The 16,418-nt window shown below is 45.5% G+C and overlaps 1 protein-coding gene across 1 annotated transcript in view; it reads right to left on the reverse strand.

Moving 5' to 3' along the window:
• Window positions 1–8,328: 8,328 nt before the first annotated feature.
• The window catches only part of LOC125725663 (collagen alpha-5(IV) chain-like), a 54,537-nt gene continuing 46,447 nt past the window's right edge, over window positions 8,329–16,418 (reverse strand). Inside the window, exons 41-50 of the mRNA XM_049002532.1 lie at window positions 13,384–13,517; window positions 13,050–13,122; window positions 12,361–12,432; window positions 12,124–12,252; window positions 11,808–11,906; window positions 11,474–11,686; window positions 11,177–11,354; window positions 10,478–10,592; window positions 10,093–10,265; window positions 8,329–9,031 (exon numbers count right to left, since the gene is read on the reverse strand). Coding sequence (XP_048858489.1) covers window positions 8,950–9,031; window positions 10,093–10,265; window positions 10,478–10,592; window positions 11,177–11,354; window positions 11,474–11,686; window positions 11,808–11,906; window positions 12,124–12,252; window positions 12,361–12,432; window positions 13,050–13,122; window positions 13,384–13,517 — 1,268 coding nt within the window. The 3' untranslated portion in view covers window positions 8,329–8,949. The remainder of the gene's footprint in view (window positions 9,032–10,092; window positions 10,266–10,477; window positions 10,593–11,176; window positions 11,355–11,473; window positions 11,687–11,807; window positions 11,907–12,123; window positions 12,253–12,360; window positions 12,433–13,049; window positions 13,123–13,383; window positions 13,518–16,418) is intronic.

The following is a 16,418-nucleotide window of genomic DNA, read 5'->3' on the forward strand; positions in this document are numbered from 1 at the left end:
TATACATTCATCTACACATAACACCACATTCTGAGCTGTCATTGGTTATCGCAAGTCTTTTTTTTTTTTTACATGATTTTGTTGTATCTTAAAGTGCAGTAATGCATTTCTATTCTTCTCATAACAGCTAAACTGTTACATAAAAAAGGTCCCTGTAAAATTTTGCTACAACTACTAAGACTTAGATTTCATTGAGATACTTATCTTGATATTTACCTAGACATCAAGATTTCATCTGTTCATAAATGACTAATTTGTCAGCAGCTGGTGGACTTGGATCTTCTCCGTTGTGTGCATTGCTAAAAGTGTGTATAATAGCCCAAGGAGCACCTGGTGCTCAGCTTTACCAGGAAATCCTTTTATATACACTGGGTGACAACAGGAAACCAAACAGTCATAAACTCGCTGCGGAAATGGACTGTCCATCTAACAATCTTCATATCCTGGTCCGAGTTGCTGTGGGTACCTGGAGTCTCTCCCAGGGAACAAGGTTGGGGTCCCCCCTGGACGGGATGCTGCTTCAGCAAAGGCCACATGACCACACAATTTATAAAAGCCAGTTGGCCTAACTGCATGTTTTTGTACTGCATTAGAAGAACATGTAAACCTTGTAAGCATGGAGCTAAAATAGGATTCTAACATACAGCTCTGGAGATGCAACAGTGCTACTGAAGCCAGATTCTCCTAAGTAGGGCTGGGTATCGTTCAAAATTTTTCAATACCTTGATTTTAATACCGGTTCCTGAACAATACTTTTTTCAATATTAGCATGTTTTTAAATCTATTTCAACACCAACAAGAATTCAATTCAATTTTATTTATATAGCGCTAGCAGGAAGAAACCTTGAGAGGAACCTAGACTCGGAAGGGGACCCCATCCTCCTCTGGGCGACCGGGGAGCATGAAACTGCATTTATACTGAGATTCATTTGAGTTCATATAGTTATGAAGTCCCAGTTGGTTTCATGTTGTCATCTCCAGGAGTAAAGGTGCGGGTTCACATGGTGTAGGGTCGGCTCGGTATCAGCTCTGAAAAGAGAACATGGAGAAGAGTTATTGCCCTACGCCTAACCTAACCTCAGGTAGGACTAAAGTAACTATGACAGCCTGGCTAAAAGAGAGACCTGGAAGGAAGCACAGACATGAGGCTTTCCAGGGGTTTTGGCGTCCACAGCTTATGTGATCAGCGAGAGTGGCAGGACGACAGCACCAATCCCCCCTTTCACCTTTAATCTTAAATGACTATGAACCTCCAGATTTCCCATTCACCTTAGAAAAGGGGATTTTACTATCCAAAAGATTGACTAAAGAGGTACGTCTTAAGCCTTGACTTAAAAGTTAATCGGCTAAAAAAGTTAATTTGGCTCTCAGCGGAGGCGGTCGCACTTCTCTCCCTCTCCCTCCCCTTATCTTCCCTGCTTCGCTCCTCTCGTCTCGTCTAGTCTACTGTCTTATACTTGAGAGACCCTCTCAGCCCTGCTCTCCAAACTACGTAAAACGATGGATTTGATCAGCTGGTCTCTCAACGCAATTGACACCATCTTCTCGACGAAAAGCCTAGGTTCGGGGGAACCTAACTGTCCAGCAGGAACGTATGCTGCTGGCTACACGATGGACGGATGGGAGCGGTGGAGGGTCGTGTGCCTGGCAGCTCTTTCCGTAGAGGACATTGAAGACATCTACCTATTCGGAACCATGATTACAGGTATTATGCTGATTGGATTAGACATTGCCCTGGTTTATCAAAGATTGAAGAAGACGGTGACAGCCGCTCAAAGCCCCACTAGGCTGGCCGGAATGATTGATGGAGTGGGCAGAGCTGTTAGCACTCAGACTGTGAAACTGGATAACATCATGGAGAAGCTCACAGCTTTGCAAAAATTATTGGATGGCGGAGACCAGCGTGGACATTAGTGGAGCTGGAAATTACAGCTTCTCGTACGGAAACCCAAACAACCCTATTCTATCAGGTTTTGGCTCCCCCCAATCAGCACTGGCTTCGGCCAAGGCCGCTGCTGAACTAACAACTCCTCCAGAAGAACAAGGCAGTGAGACTCTCTTGCATTCCTCTCCCCCGATCCCAAGGACTTACCGCACCCTCCCCCCCATCCAACGCCTTCGCCGCTTCATACCCCCAGCGTGAACAGGCGGGTCTGTTGACCAGCGCCTCCATGGCTGCAGGACTGGATGGCTGTCTGTCTCTGTTGGACTACCTCCACCACCCCTTTTCCTCCACCCATTGCAAGTCGTGTCATTTTTATGTTGTAAGGTGTAGTGACCATGTGCTTATGTTGCTGAGGTGTTTTTTTCGGTTCCTACAATGTCCTCCCCACTGGAGTACAGTCTGGGGGCTGTTTTTTATTCTCCTCCTCTCTCCTCATGTTATTCTGTTTCTTTTCTTCTCTCTTCCCTTGTCTCCCGACCGGTCTACCCCCTACTGTGATGTTTGTGTATATGTATGGTCGGTTGATGGCCTGTTTTTCGCTGGTACTCGTGACTAGTGACATGGTATATTGCAACAGCAATAAAGGGTTTTCATCATCATCAAAGCAGAGATTGTGTCTGAGTTCCGAACACTTATTGGAAGTTTATTCCATAACTGTGGTGCTTTATGATGCTATAAAAATATAATTATATAAATGCTCTTCCCCCAAAAGTAACATTCTTTATTCTGGGTATGAATAGAAGACCTACATCTTATTGAAGCGTACAATTTGGAATGTAATTGCAAATGAGGTCACTCACATACTGTGGTACAAGACCATTTACAGGGCTGAACGATTTATCGATTTCAAATCAAAATCACGAATTAAAACAACACGATTAGCAAGTCCCAAAGGCTGCGATTTAGGATATACATTATACAGCACGTCGGACTGCTGTGAGAATAGTTTTACAAATTCGTGCCGTGCTCCCTGTGTGACAATCATTCTCACCAATCACAAGCTCCATGCTTCTTACGTGCCAGTCATGCTCACCAATCAGAAGTGACTCAAGAAGGCATATAGGTCCATCCATCCATCCATCCATTTTCCAAACCGCTTTATCCTACTGGGTTGCGGGGGGTCCGGAGCCTATCCTGGAAGCAATGGGCACGAGGCAGGGAACATCCCAGGATGGGGGGCCAGCCCATTGCAGTTCACACTCACACACCATTCACTCACATGGGCAATTTAGCAACTCCAATTAGCCTCAGCATGTATTTGGACTGTGGGGGGAAACTGGAGTACCCGGAGGAAACCCCACGACGACATGGGGAGAACATGCAAACTCCGCACACATGTGACCCAGGCGGAGACCCGGGTCCCAGAGGTGTGAGGCAACAGTGCTAATCACTGCACCACCACCGCATATAGGTCCACAAACAGCAAATACGTGAAACCCAAGGAAAATGTTATATTCGCGGTGTGGAAAAAATGCTAATTCCGCTACTGAGCTATAAGTGAATTGGCTTCCTATTTCATGATCTGAGATTGTTTCAGAAAGGTCTTATCATCAATAGAACCAGTGAGCTCCTTTTAAACACCAGCTACAATATACTTCAGCGTATCACACCTTTTGTTTTTGTTAATAGGCAATAGCATTAGGATACCGCTAACCCATCAAAACAACAACGAGATAGTCAGTAATTCTCACAGTGACTCCGACATCTTTTATTGCAAATATCTTTTTGAAGTCTCATACATTATTAGTTCCATCTTCCTTACCTTCTCAATCCATAAACTGTATGTTGGGGGGTCAGATTGTAGCCATTTAATTGTGATACATTTAGTTGCTGCTGTAAGTAGTATATGCAGTAGATATTTGTCTGCTCTTCCGTCAATGTCCCCCAGCATTGTACCCAACATTGCCACCCTTGGGTCTCTCATGACGTTTCTGTGGAATATCTTTCCAAGGGCCTCAAACACGTCTTCCCAGAACTTCTGCACTTTAGCACAAGCCCAAAACAAGTGTATGGTTTGCCGTTTGTGTACCACAATGTCTCCAACATCTGTTTGAGTTTATTAGGCCCATCTTAATTAACCATAATTTCTGAAAATAATCTCATAATTATTTTCCATTTATACTCTCTCCATATATTTCAGTTAGTAAATGCGCTTCTGTACATATTTCTTCCCATATGTCCTGAGATATATCTGTAGCCATTTCTGATTCCCATTTCTCCTTCACCTTTGTTGTATTGGTCTGACTCATGTCTAAAAATATTTGATAAACACAGCAGATAACTTTACTTGCCTCGCTCCTTGTTTGGAGTTTTAAGAGCTCTTCAACTGGGGTTGGGTTCAATACTTTATTCCACTCTGTATGTTTCATTGGGAAGTCCCTGAATTGTAAATATCAAAAAAAAAATCTGTGTTTTGCATTTTGAATTCCACTTTTAATTGATCAAAAGAGTTAAGGCATCGATCCTTGAGGAGCTGATATAAGTTAGAAAGTCCATGTGCTGACCATCTTCGATAGCCTGCCTCTATATGAGATGGTATGAAGTCTTGAATATATCCTATATTGGTTAGTGCTGAAAGTGCTTTGGGCAGACTGAATGATGATTTTACTTTCCACCAGACAGGCGTAGTACAGGTCCATTCACTCATTTGGATTTTTTGAAGGGAGATATCATAAAATGTCAGTAAAGGGGTTGGACATGCACTTTCTAACTCTAACTCTTAGTCATTTCCCTTGCCATATATATTTTGAAATTAGCCTATCCAATTTATCAAAAGCACATTTAGGTATTTCAATGGGCAGCATCTGAAACAGGTATAGAAGCCTCGGGAGCTCATTCATACGTATACTTTCAATTTGGCCTAATAAAGACAGGGGGAGTGCTGCCCAGTGGTCCAGGTCTTTGCTGATTTCTCGGGTAATATGCTTGTAATTGGCATCATATAGGTTTTTTAGTGAGAGGGGGATTTGAATACCCAGGTATTAATGCCCGTTTTAGGCCACTTAAACCCACTTAGAAGCTTGAAGCCATGTGGAATTTTGCCTGCTATGTCTAGCCATGGTTTTGTCCATATTCACCTTATATCCAGAGAAAAAGCCATAGTTAGAGATGAAGCTCCTTAAGGACGGGATTGAGTGCTCTGGATCTGCTATGTATAAGAGGACATCGTCTGCATACAGTGACACTCTGTGTTGTTCTTCATTTATGGACAGGCCCTTTAAGTTACTATCGACTCTAATTGACTGTGCAAGAGGCTCAATGTTAATGTTAAACAGCAGCGGCGATAAGGGACAACCCTGCCTACGACCGCAAGTTAATGGAAATTGAGAAAGTGTATCCATTTACTTTCACAGTACCTAGTGATTTAGAATGCAACATTTGTATCCATTTTATGAATTTGGGGCCAAATCTGAATCATTTCAGTGTTTGAAGTAGGTATTGCCAGGATACCCGATCAAAAGCTTTCTCTGCATCAAGGGACAGAATCATTGCTGTCTTCTCTCTGACAGTCGAATGTGTCCTTAAATTTAATAGTCTCCTGACATTGTCTCCGTAATACCTTGCCGGTATAAACCCTGTCTGATCAGGGTGAATGATTTGTGTGATAAATTTGTTAACGCGTTTTGCCAGAATGGTCGTTAGTATTTGGACATTTGATAGGATCTTTACCCTCTTTAGGTATTACAACTACTGTCGCACCATTCCTGGAAGGAGCCATAACACTATATTGTAACACATGACGGTGTTACAGCAAGGGTGAGATATTTTCCTTAAATGTTTTATAGAATTCATTAATATACCCATCTGGACCGGGGCTTTTTTTGTTTTTCAGATTGGAGATGGCCTGTTGTATTTCCTGTCCCTTAATTGGGTCATCTAACTCATTCGGTATGGATTCAGTCAGTTCAGTTACTTTGATACCTGTCAGGAACTGAGCCAGCTTGCCGTCATCTGTACAAGTATCTGTGTTTTTGTATAAGGACTCATAATATTTAGCAAACGAATTTTATGATTTAGCAAACGAAATTTAGCAAACGAGCTTTACCGGTTTCCAGACCAGGAGGGGGTCCTCTGGATACTGGGCCGGGATCGACGCCGCGAAGAGAGAGCAGGCCCCCAGGAAGATCGTCGGCTCCTCTTCCGGTCAACGCTCTCTCCGTTCCTTTCCCCGTCTCCGGCGTGCGGCTGCCAGCGGAGATGCCGAGTCGGCCACCTCCTCCCTCAGCAGCGGGTCCAGGTGGCGCTGCCTCTCCATGATCCTGTCCCGAAGCTGCTGGAATGTTGCGCGTCCTCCTCTAGTGACATCCCCTCTGGATCGCGAGGCCCCAAGCCCGGGGATCTTCCCAGATGTTGGGCTGGGCTATGCTCTCACTTAATGATGCAGAAAAACTAATACATGCCTTCGTAAGTTCCAGACTGGATTACTGTAATGCCCTCCTATCGGGTTGCCCGTCTGGATCCTTGCATAAACTTCAGATGGTACAGAATGCTGCAGCCAGAGTTCTAACAAACACTAAAAAATTTGATCATATTACACCGGTCCTATCCTCTCTTCATTGGCTGCCAGTTAAGTCTCGAATTGACTATAAAATACTGCTATTAACTTATAAAGCAATAAATGGCCTTGCACCAGAATACCTTAGTGATCTGCTGACCACATACAACCCTCCACGCTTGCTTCGCTCTCAAGCCATGGGATATCTGTTAGTGCCTAGGGTAGAAAGAGCTACGGCAGGCTGCAGAGCTTTCTCCTACAAATCTCCTCAGCTGTGGAATGGTCTTCCACCGGATGTGCGAGTTTCAGGTTCACTCGCAATATTCAAGTCCAGACTAAAAACACACCTGTTTAGTTTAGCGTATAGGGACATTAGTTCTAGCCCTAGCTAACTCTTCACTCCCAGTCAGACCTGTAGTGTGAGGTATAGAGCTGGGTGGGGATTGGTGCCATTGGCTTTGGATAAAGTGGACTGTCAGTGCTGTCACTCTAGCTTCGCAATCCCTTGTGGAACTGGAGTGCTGACATTTCAGGGACTCCCCATGCCTGCATTCCCACTTGCCTCTCCCTCCTACTGATGCTGCCATAGCCATATCTGCCGGAGCTTGCACATTGCACTTCATATTGCACTCACCTAGCTTTTAGCACTGCCAATAGCCTCCTCTAATTTGCCTAATTGTACATTTTATTTCCCCTACTCCTCCTGGGGGGTGATGCCTGGAGACCTCAATCTATCAAGATATCCAGCACACCCGGCCACATGTGATGTCGCCACCACCAGTGACGTCCCTGCATCCAGCTCGCCGTTCTGATCTTCCATGTATGACCTGCTGCCTTACCTCTGGTTGCCTGACGATTGGAAGAAGACTCGGCATCGGCATTGGCTTGTCATCTTCCTTGCTCTCCAGTTATTTCCCAAATCTTATGATTGGGACAATGTGACTTGGCGCTTCCCCATCTCTGGCACTCAACCATCTCTCTATTTGACTATCCCTGCCGGCCCCTGGAGGATGGGCTCCCCCTTTGAGTCTGGTCCCTCCCAAGGTTTCTTCCTTCTAGGGAGTTTTTCCTTGCCACTGTCGCCTATGGCTTACTCACTGGGGGCTTTGGGTGAGGATGCTGTAAAGCGCTTTGAGACAATGTAATGTTGTGATAATGCGCTATATAAAAATAAATTTGTTGTTGTGATCCAGTACAGCACCTCATCGACAAGACCGAGGTAAGACTCCTCAGTCAAGGGGGATGGTTTTTTCCGGAGACTTGTCATTCTGTCAGGTTGCAGGGTAGATGGGCAGGCAGGCAGCGGGTATGGAAGAGGCAGGAAGGTGAGAATGAGGGAAAAATGGGTTTATTCAGGGAACGGGGAAGACAGCGACAAACTAACATTAATGATAAGTCTGGGGAAGACGGACTGAGACGCGGACTAAATACACAAGACAAGCCAGAAACAACAGGAAACAGCTGGGTACAATCAGGGAAGCACACGTGGATGATCAGGGGGTGTGGCACACACGAGGATCGGACGAGCTGGGCGTGACAGAGAGGGGTTCCCAAACTTTTTCATATGACTGTATTCCTATCATTTTGGGGACTCGATTTCTTTCTTTGGGCATAACCCTAGTACTAAACATGATAACCCAACGTTGACCATAAGTAACCAAACAGGACATTGGCTATTTTTGTTTTTTGATTGCATTCACAATTTAAAAATAGGTTTATAGTGTAAGGACCTGAAAAGTGTTCCCATAAGCTAAAAGGTACACACACAGGTTTGTAATTATAGAGCACTGTAGGACACAAAAACACATAAATCTAAACACCCTGACTGTGACCCCACAAAGGATATTTGGTTTGAAGATGGATTAATTGGCATTGTGAGATGGTGCAATTAAAAAACACATTTTCATTTATTAAGAACCTAAGTAATTTATAGAAAAAAAACATGTGTTATGATTTAAAGTTCCAAGGCCGAATCATGTACATTTTCTTTTTAAATATATTCATACAGAAAATACTGCAGAATCTATTGGATGTTTACTTTGTACAATATAAGTATGAGTGAATAAAACAGGGACCCAACACTTCTTAATACAATAGCACACTACAGTGTTTTACACAATTTACACATTACACAGGATGGAGTTATAGTTCAATTTCAGGTACAGCGGAGTCAAAAAGTGACATTTGAAATTGACAGAAAAAATACTAGAAAAAAAAAATAACAGAAGCGACATATCATGGAGTAAGATCTTCAGTGCACTGTGCTGTCTTTGACGCCTGAGGCAGGAGTGTTGATTTGGAAACACAAAGAAAACACAAAACGATCCCTTTGGAGTTTTACTCTCCTTGTTGAGGTATTAAAACATAAAAAACGTGTCTGGATTGTCTCTGACTGCACCCTGCCATGTTATCATGCCATTGTGCTGCTGGAAAGAATCTGTAGATGTCCGTTGCCGGGCTTCACAGTGACGTTCCAGGAGGCCGTTTTGCGTGGGCTCGGTGATGCCCGTTACGTCCTCTTCATGCAAACCACACAGCGGCTGACCCGCGTCTGCAGGTTCCCCACTTTGAGGGTCTCTCCTTGAGGCTTACTGTGCGGGGGGTAGAACCACACACAGTGCCGTGAATGAGTAGGATTGTTCATAAAGAGCGACTTAACGCAAGATAACTTTAAAGGCATTGCTAACAGAATTCAGATCTGATGTGCAGTTAACTGGTAACTTGATTACTGGCAGGTCACATTTCATGCAGCAATAACACAAGCAACATAAACTCAATGGCCGAAAGTATGCAGACACTCCTATTAATCAGAGTATAGTTGGTCCTCCATATCCATGGGCTCCACATCAACAGATTCAATCAGCCACTCATAAAAATGGGGAAAAAAATAGAATAAAACTAATATTCCAAAAAATAAAACTTGAATTTGCTGTGCGCCGAGCACTATGCTGAATCCACGCCAATGAAGTCTTTCTCCAGCACCCACTGTTTGAGCACTGTTCGTCTTGTCTCATTCATTCACTACTTCGGTTGTGTGTACAACTTTTTTGTCTTGCCATTATTCCCTAAACAGTACAGTATAACAATTATTTAAATAGAATTTCCATTGCATTAGGTATTATAAGTAATCCAGAGATTTTAAGTATACAGGAGGATGTGTGTAGATTATATGCAAATATGAAACCATTTCTGAGCATCCACGGATTTTGGTATCTTTGGTATCCATAGGGGCGGTGGGTTCCTGGAAACAATCCCCCATAGATACAGGGGGTCGACTGTAATTGGCTAATTAAGCCACACCCAACAATAATACAATTATACAATAAAGCACATAAGCACGTAATCTCCAGTAACTAACAAGGGAGGCAAGAGTGAAGGACAAAACTCCTGGGGACAACTTCAGTTATGAAGTGTTTGGCCACACAAGCTCACAGAAAATGACTTGATCACCCAACATCAATATTCAACCTGAATGGCATCAAATCCCACCAGTAATGTTCTAATGGAAAGCATTCCCAGAAGAGTAGAGGCTCACATCCACGTACTTTTGGTCATACAGTGTATCAACAGCAATATTGTTAAATGATACATATCTCACATCAGAAGTTAATATTAAAAAAAGTACTTGAATACTAAAAGGACTCCTTCATACCTGAACATTTCCAGGTCGTCCACAGTGGCCAGCCAGAAGCTGTAGGAGTTGCTGTAGTAGTTGCAGGTGCCCCGGCCATGGCACTCGATGAAGGGCGAGGCGCGGAAGTCCTCCAGGCAGGAGCCAGGGGACACTAGGGCCTGACCGGAGCCTGCCGCACCGGAGCTGGTGTGCTGAGAGTGGGGGACGGGGGACGGGGGCAGGAGATGTATCATATACAGAAAGCCATGCAGAGCCAGCGGCGCCCATTGTTAGTGTGAGTCCCACATGTTTATCCTTTTTCGACAAGTTGGGGGCATTTATTTACTGCCGCTGAGAAATGTGCCAGCTGAAGTGTGCTGTGTCTGGGCAAGCCGGACCCTGAAAAGCAAGCGGGAGGCGGTACCATCATGAAGGAGTAGCCAATCCAGAGAGTCTCCCAGTTGGCGGGGCAGGAGGGCAACTGGATGGACTGGCTGTGCAATGCGACCACCATGGTGGGGGCTTCACAGACCGAACACCTGTAGCGGGGTGCACACATGCACGCACGCACAGGTTTGTAATTGTATCTTTCTCTCCATTCATTTCTATGATAAAAACTAATCCCAGCATGACGACCTTAACCTACCCAGCCATAAGCTTAAGCCAAGTAACCAAACAAAATAGTTTAGAGGTGACAAACCCCCCAGATTGAAGGAAAATTGGTGTTCTGGTGTAACCAAATAAAATATGAGACTTGGCATTTTTCGTTCTTTGATTGCATTCAGAGATCTTTGTGAGAACCTGAAAAATGGTCCCCACAACATCAAAATAACAGGTTTTTATTACATTGTGGGGGCCATTTGGTCCCCACAATGTAATACATACATGGCCACTCTCACTCACATACTAGGTGGAGATAAAATCTGATTTTCGCTTTTAAAAAATTCAATAGTTTTTTAAAAACGCCAGCAAAACACTATAAGAGAGACAAAACCTGATGTCAAACAAAAGTTCTTGCAGAACATTTATACCAAAAAGGAGAGCAAAATCAGTGTTTTTTTCTGGAGCTTCTCTTTGTCAGCCCACAAGGCCCATACCCCACCCCCTTCTCCTCCCCTCCTACCTGCTGATGAATGGTTTGATGTTCTCCCCGGTCACAGGAGCCATATTAGCAGGCATAGGGTGCGGCGTGGACAGCCAATAGGAGTAATCATTGCGTGACGCCAGGTTGCAGACGTTATTTATGTTGCAGAAAATGAAGGGCATGGTGCTGAATCTGCGCATGCAGCTGCCCGCCGCTCCTGGATAGAAGGGGCATGGTTTGACAGGATGTGTGGGCTGGAGGGCGGCTTTACCTTATATGGATGTGGGAAGGGAGGCAATGACTGGCCATGACATTCAGAGCAGTAAGTGGTCATACCCAAGTCTTGACCGTGGGCCCGCTCGTTGCCCTGGACGTACAGCAGGGAGTAGCCATGGTATAAGAATCTGGTGCCATCGGGGCAGGAGGGGTCTTCTGTGGACTGGCTGTGGCGCGTCATGAGGAAGCCGTGTGCCGATGAGGATGAGCCTGGCAGGCCAGGGGGACCCTGCAGTCCGTCTGGTCCAGGATGGCCAGGGAGACCATGGTGACCTGGGTCACGACAACAAAGGACAGCCAAATTAGCACTGAAAGGCTAACAGCAGAAAGTGCAGGAGCACAAGCAGCTAAGTGTCATGGTGCAGGACAGCAGGGACGTCACTCCTAGACTCACCTGGAGGCCCAGGTGGGCCCATGTCTCCTTTCCGACCCAAGGGCCCGGAAAACCCATGGTTACCCATTGGACCTGAATCTCCAGATTCTCCTGGTTTACCTGAGGAAAAGTAGATTATCCCTGACTATCAGTCTCACATGGGATTTAACAGATACAAATTTTTCTTACTGTACAGTAAGTAGCTTGCAACTTAAAAAGTAAATAAAAACTCAGGTGTAAAATATCATCTATATTTTACTACTTGGAGAAGCATGATACAAATGTCTGCGGATAGAAATAAAAAATTAGGATAAAAGTCAAAGAAATTTCCACCAACCTGGAACGCCGTCTCTGCCTGGAGGGCCAGTGGGCCCCTGAGAGCCGGGTGGACCCGGGGAGCCCAGGGGTCCTCTTTCCGGTCTCAAAAAATATGAAGGAGTAATTGTTGGGGGGTCACCTGGGGACCCTTCAGAAGAAAAACAGAGGTATCGGCATCAGAAGTGGCGGGTGATTGAATGAATGATTTGCTGTAATGTGACTGAATGAATGATTCGAGCACCGGAAGACAGCAAACCTGGTGCACCCATGTCTCCTTTGTCTCCAGGCAGACCAGGTATTCCAGGAAGTCCCGGCTGACCCAGTCCACCTTTGTGATGTACAGGTACAGGAATACAGGGATAGAGAATATGTCCCTCAAGGTACATAAGACACACAGCAATTGGTCTCACGTTTACAGTCTGACAGTATCACACAATAATGGCTGTGCTTGCCTGAGGCAGCAGACAGACGGCAGGATGGCAGAGGGCAGGAGGCAGAGGACAGGATGGCAGAGGACAGGATGGCAGAGGGCAGGATGGCAGAGGGCAGGAGGCAGACGGCAGGATGGCAGAGGACAGGATGGCAGAGGGCAGGAGGCAGAGGGCAAGAGGCAGAGGGCAGGATGGCAGAGGGCAGGATGGCAGAGGGCAGGATGGCAGAGGGCAGGATGGCAGAGGACAGGATGGCAGAGGACAGGAGGCAGAGGACAGGAGGCAGAGGGCAGGATGGCAGAGGGCAGGATGGCAGAGGGCAGGATGGCAGAGGGCAGGATGGCAGAGGACAGGATGGCAGAGGACAGGATGGCAGAGGGCAGGATGGCAGAGGGCAGGATGGCAGAGGACAGGATGGCAGAGGACAGGATGGCAGAGGACAGGATGGCAGAGGGCAGGAGACAGACGGCAGGATGGCAGAGGGCAGGATGGCAGAGGACACACTCCAGCTGACCTGGGAATCCATGCTGTCCAGGGAATCCAGCGTCTCCCTTCAACCCTGCAGCTCCTGGGTCACCAGGATGTCCCTAATTACATGGAGGGGGATGATGTAAGTCCACTTGATATCAGACCAAATGAAAATATATAGAAATTGATAAGAATATGCAAAAGCACAGCCTCAAAAATGTGCAAAATGTGTCTGTATGATGGTGCGCTCAGTGTTATGTGCCTGAGGGGTGTGGACCGGACTCATTTCACCTCTCTCAGTGTCTGCATGACTGCATCATTGTAGGCTGGAGCACGCCAGTCACCCGGCCAAGTTCTGTAGCCATGCTGTAACCTCTTACCAGAGTGCCAGGAAGCCCAATGCCACCTTTCAGACCCATCGGGCCAGGTCTTCCAGCGAATCCGGGCATGCCTTTGTCCCCCTTCAGTGTCCCCAGGCCTGGGAGGCCTTGTGGCCCTTCAGGACCAGGGGAACCTTTACATATTTACACAGTAAACATTTAGTTATTAAGGTGACAGAAGACCAATATCCACAAAGCTCCTCAAATTGCTGCTACGTGTCACTTGTTTTTTATATTGGCTATTTATTTGCTTAAAAACTACAGTTATACCTTTTGCAGAATAGAATGCACAATACAATAACAATTATCAATAATTAATAGTGAAACAGCATAGTTTTAATACATCTACAAGGCAAATAAAAGTGTTTACTGCATCTTTATCAGGGGAATGACAGCGGCTCTCATCCTGTGATTCAAACCAACTTTAATGTTTAGCTGTTTTACAAACACAAATTTTGTGTAAGCATTTATTTCCTACAGAATGTTCATTATCAATATAACCTGTTACCAATGAAAAGGACCAAGTTTATTGTACCATAATTGAACATTGTTTTCTGTGAGTTCACTCTACAACTGTCATTTTACTTTGTAACTGTAACGTATATGTAATGTATAGAAAGTACAGAAATCAGGTCACCTTAAAGTCATATCCAGTCACTGTGTGCTCAAGCAAATGCCCTGAGAGGGTGTTGTATTGTAGATGTGAGTGTGTGTGTGTGTTTATAAGAGTAGAATATGTATTTTTAAAGGAACGGAGTGAATGAAAGGAAAGATGAGTCACGCCTGACTGTAATGAGATGCCAGAATTATTCTGAAAAGGGATGCAGCTCCCAAAACTGCATTCATTCTGTCCAGGGAATCCAGCATCTAACCTGAAGTCCAGAAGTCTAACCTGCAGGACCTGAGGGCAAAGTCAACAATGGGTCTAAGAAGGTAGGGCTGCAAGGAGGATGAATGGCAATGAGGCTATGAGAAGGAGGGGCCACGAGAAGGAGGAGGGGCCACAAGTAGAAGAAGGAGGGACAGCGAAGGGGGGGCACGAGGAGGAGGCGGGGCTGTGAATTGAAGGAGGAGGGACAGCAAGCAGGTGGACCAGGGGCCTTGAGGAGCAGGTGCCACGAGAAGGAGGAGGGGCCGCAAGTAGGAAAAGGAGGGACAGTGAAGGGGGGGCACGAGGAGGAGGCCGGGGCCGTGAGTTGAAGGAGGAGGGACAGCAAGCAGGTGGTCCAGGGTCCTCGAGGAGCAGGGGCCAAGAGAAGGACGGACAGCGAAGGGGAGGCATGAGGAGGAGGCGGGGCCGTGAGTTGAAAGAGGAGGGACAGCAAGCAGGTGGACCAGGGGCCTCGAGGAGTAAGGGGCCATAAGAAGGAGGGGCTGTAAGGAGCAGGAGGTGTGGCTGTGAGGAGCTGAAAGTGGGGCCCCACTGGAGGAGGGAGAGCAGTAAGCAAGAAAAAAATATATAGTTTTTCAGTATTTGTATTCTTTTTTTTCCCCCCGGCGATGACATACTGTAAGCTGCTGAAACAGGCAGCCCTATTCCCAAGGAGATCTCAAACAGACATTTCAGCTTTGCTGAGGTTCCCCTGTGGGGATCCCCAGCTATAGGGAGAGGAAAGTACCAGCTCTGACCTGCAGGACCCACCTGGGTCTCATTTCACAGCAGGATGCCGGTTAGGGGGGCCATGTGACGAGAGCTGCACCAGACCTCTCAGGTCAGTTGGGACCATCCCGCAGGAAACAGCCCGATGTTACATCTTCACTGTCCTCACCAGTATTTCTACACAGGCAGTTTCAGTGACTGGGGCATGATCACACATTTCGTTCAATATCATAAACTTAATTCATGGCAAATAAATTATTTATTTTATATTTGTTTTGGCATTACACTCATCTTTAATATGTCAGATTTTTGTTAAGTTTGTAATTTCACATCAAAGTATAGATATTGCAAAATGCAGTTTGGAACACTTGCAGAAACATTATAAAAGTACATAGTAAGCAATGGTGGAAGTTTGTTTTGATCCCAGATATCATGGGTACATGAAGATCACTAAATGGTGTAGTTGCAACATTCCGTTGGATAAATAAATAAGAAAAAGCTAACTTATGTCACTATTTTTGGTCTCCTTCCATTGAATATGTAGGAGCTCTCATGTGTATGCATGAGCCATTCACACCTGGCCACACCCCCTCCCCCTTTTATGGCACTGATGGGGATGTATCTGGATCGCGTTTCACTGTTGCGTTGTTCATCAAATTACCATGCGATTTGAATACGTGCTAAAGCAGCTATTTATAATGCGAATAGCGATCTTCAGGTGAGGGCGGCACTACACACCCCCGATGCAGGTACAACAAAGTAAGGTGACATGGTTTACTTTTTTGCCTATTTAATCTAATTTTAAAAACTTTAATAATTCCGACAATGGTCGTTTTTTAAAGAAGACAGATTACGGATTTAATCAGCATTTTTTCATGATTCTACATAAAGATTACAGCAAGATATAAACTGAGACAAACGATAAAGATACGCGGCATCGCTGACGATACCCTCGCCCCCAGAGCGTTAAGATGGCTATAACATCAGGAAGTTTTTACTACATTATTACTTGCTATTCATAATTTTTGTGAAAAAATGTAATTTTGTTGTTTGTTATTCATCAGGGGATACTGACGAAGCTATGACTGGACCATCTCTGCTGGCCTGATGATCTGGGGTTCCCGTGAACGTACACAGTTCCCACAGACTAACCAACAGCACTCTGAACCGAGCTAACTGAAATAAGCTTACAAAGTTAACCAAGCTAACTGAGCTAACTAAGCCCTCTTCTCTTCACCCTGCACCTTGTTATATTTGTGGAGGAATTTGTGGAGCAGCAGCAGCAGTGATATTCAGGCACTCAGCGAAGAGCCACAGCGAGGCTGACAAGCAACAACTTTGGAGTCGGCGTGTCGATTTGTCGCAGGTATATTGAAGAGAGGCAATCGCCCAAAGCTTGGCCGTCTGACGCCAGTGATAGAACGAGAACAGCAGA

The sequence above is a fragment of the Brienomyrus brachyistius genome, unplaced genomic scaffold (genome assembly GCF_023856365.1).
Source record: "Brienomyrus brachyistius isolate T26 unplaced genomic scaffold, BBRACH_0.4 scaffold69, whole genome shotgun sequence".
In the NCBI taxonomy this organism is placed as follows: domain Eukaryota; kingdom Metazoa; phylum Chordata; class Actinopteri; order Osteoglossiformes; family Mormyridae; genus Brienomyrus; species Brienomyrus brachyistius.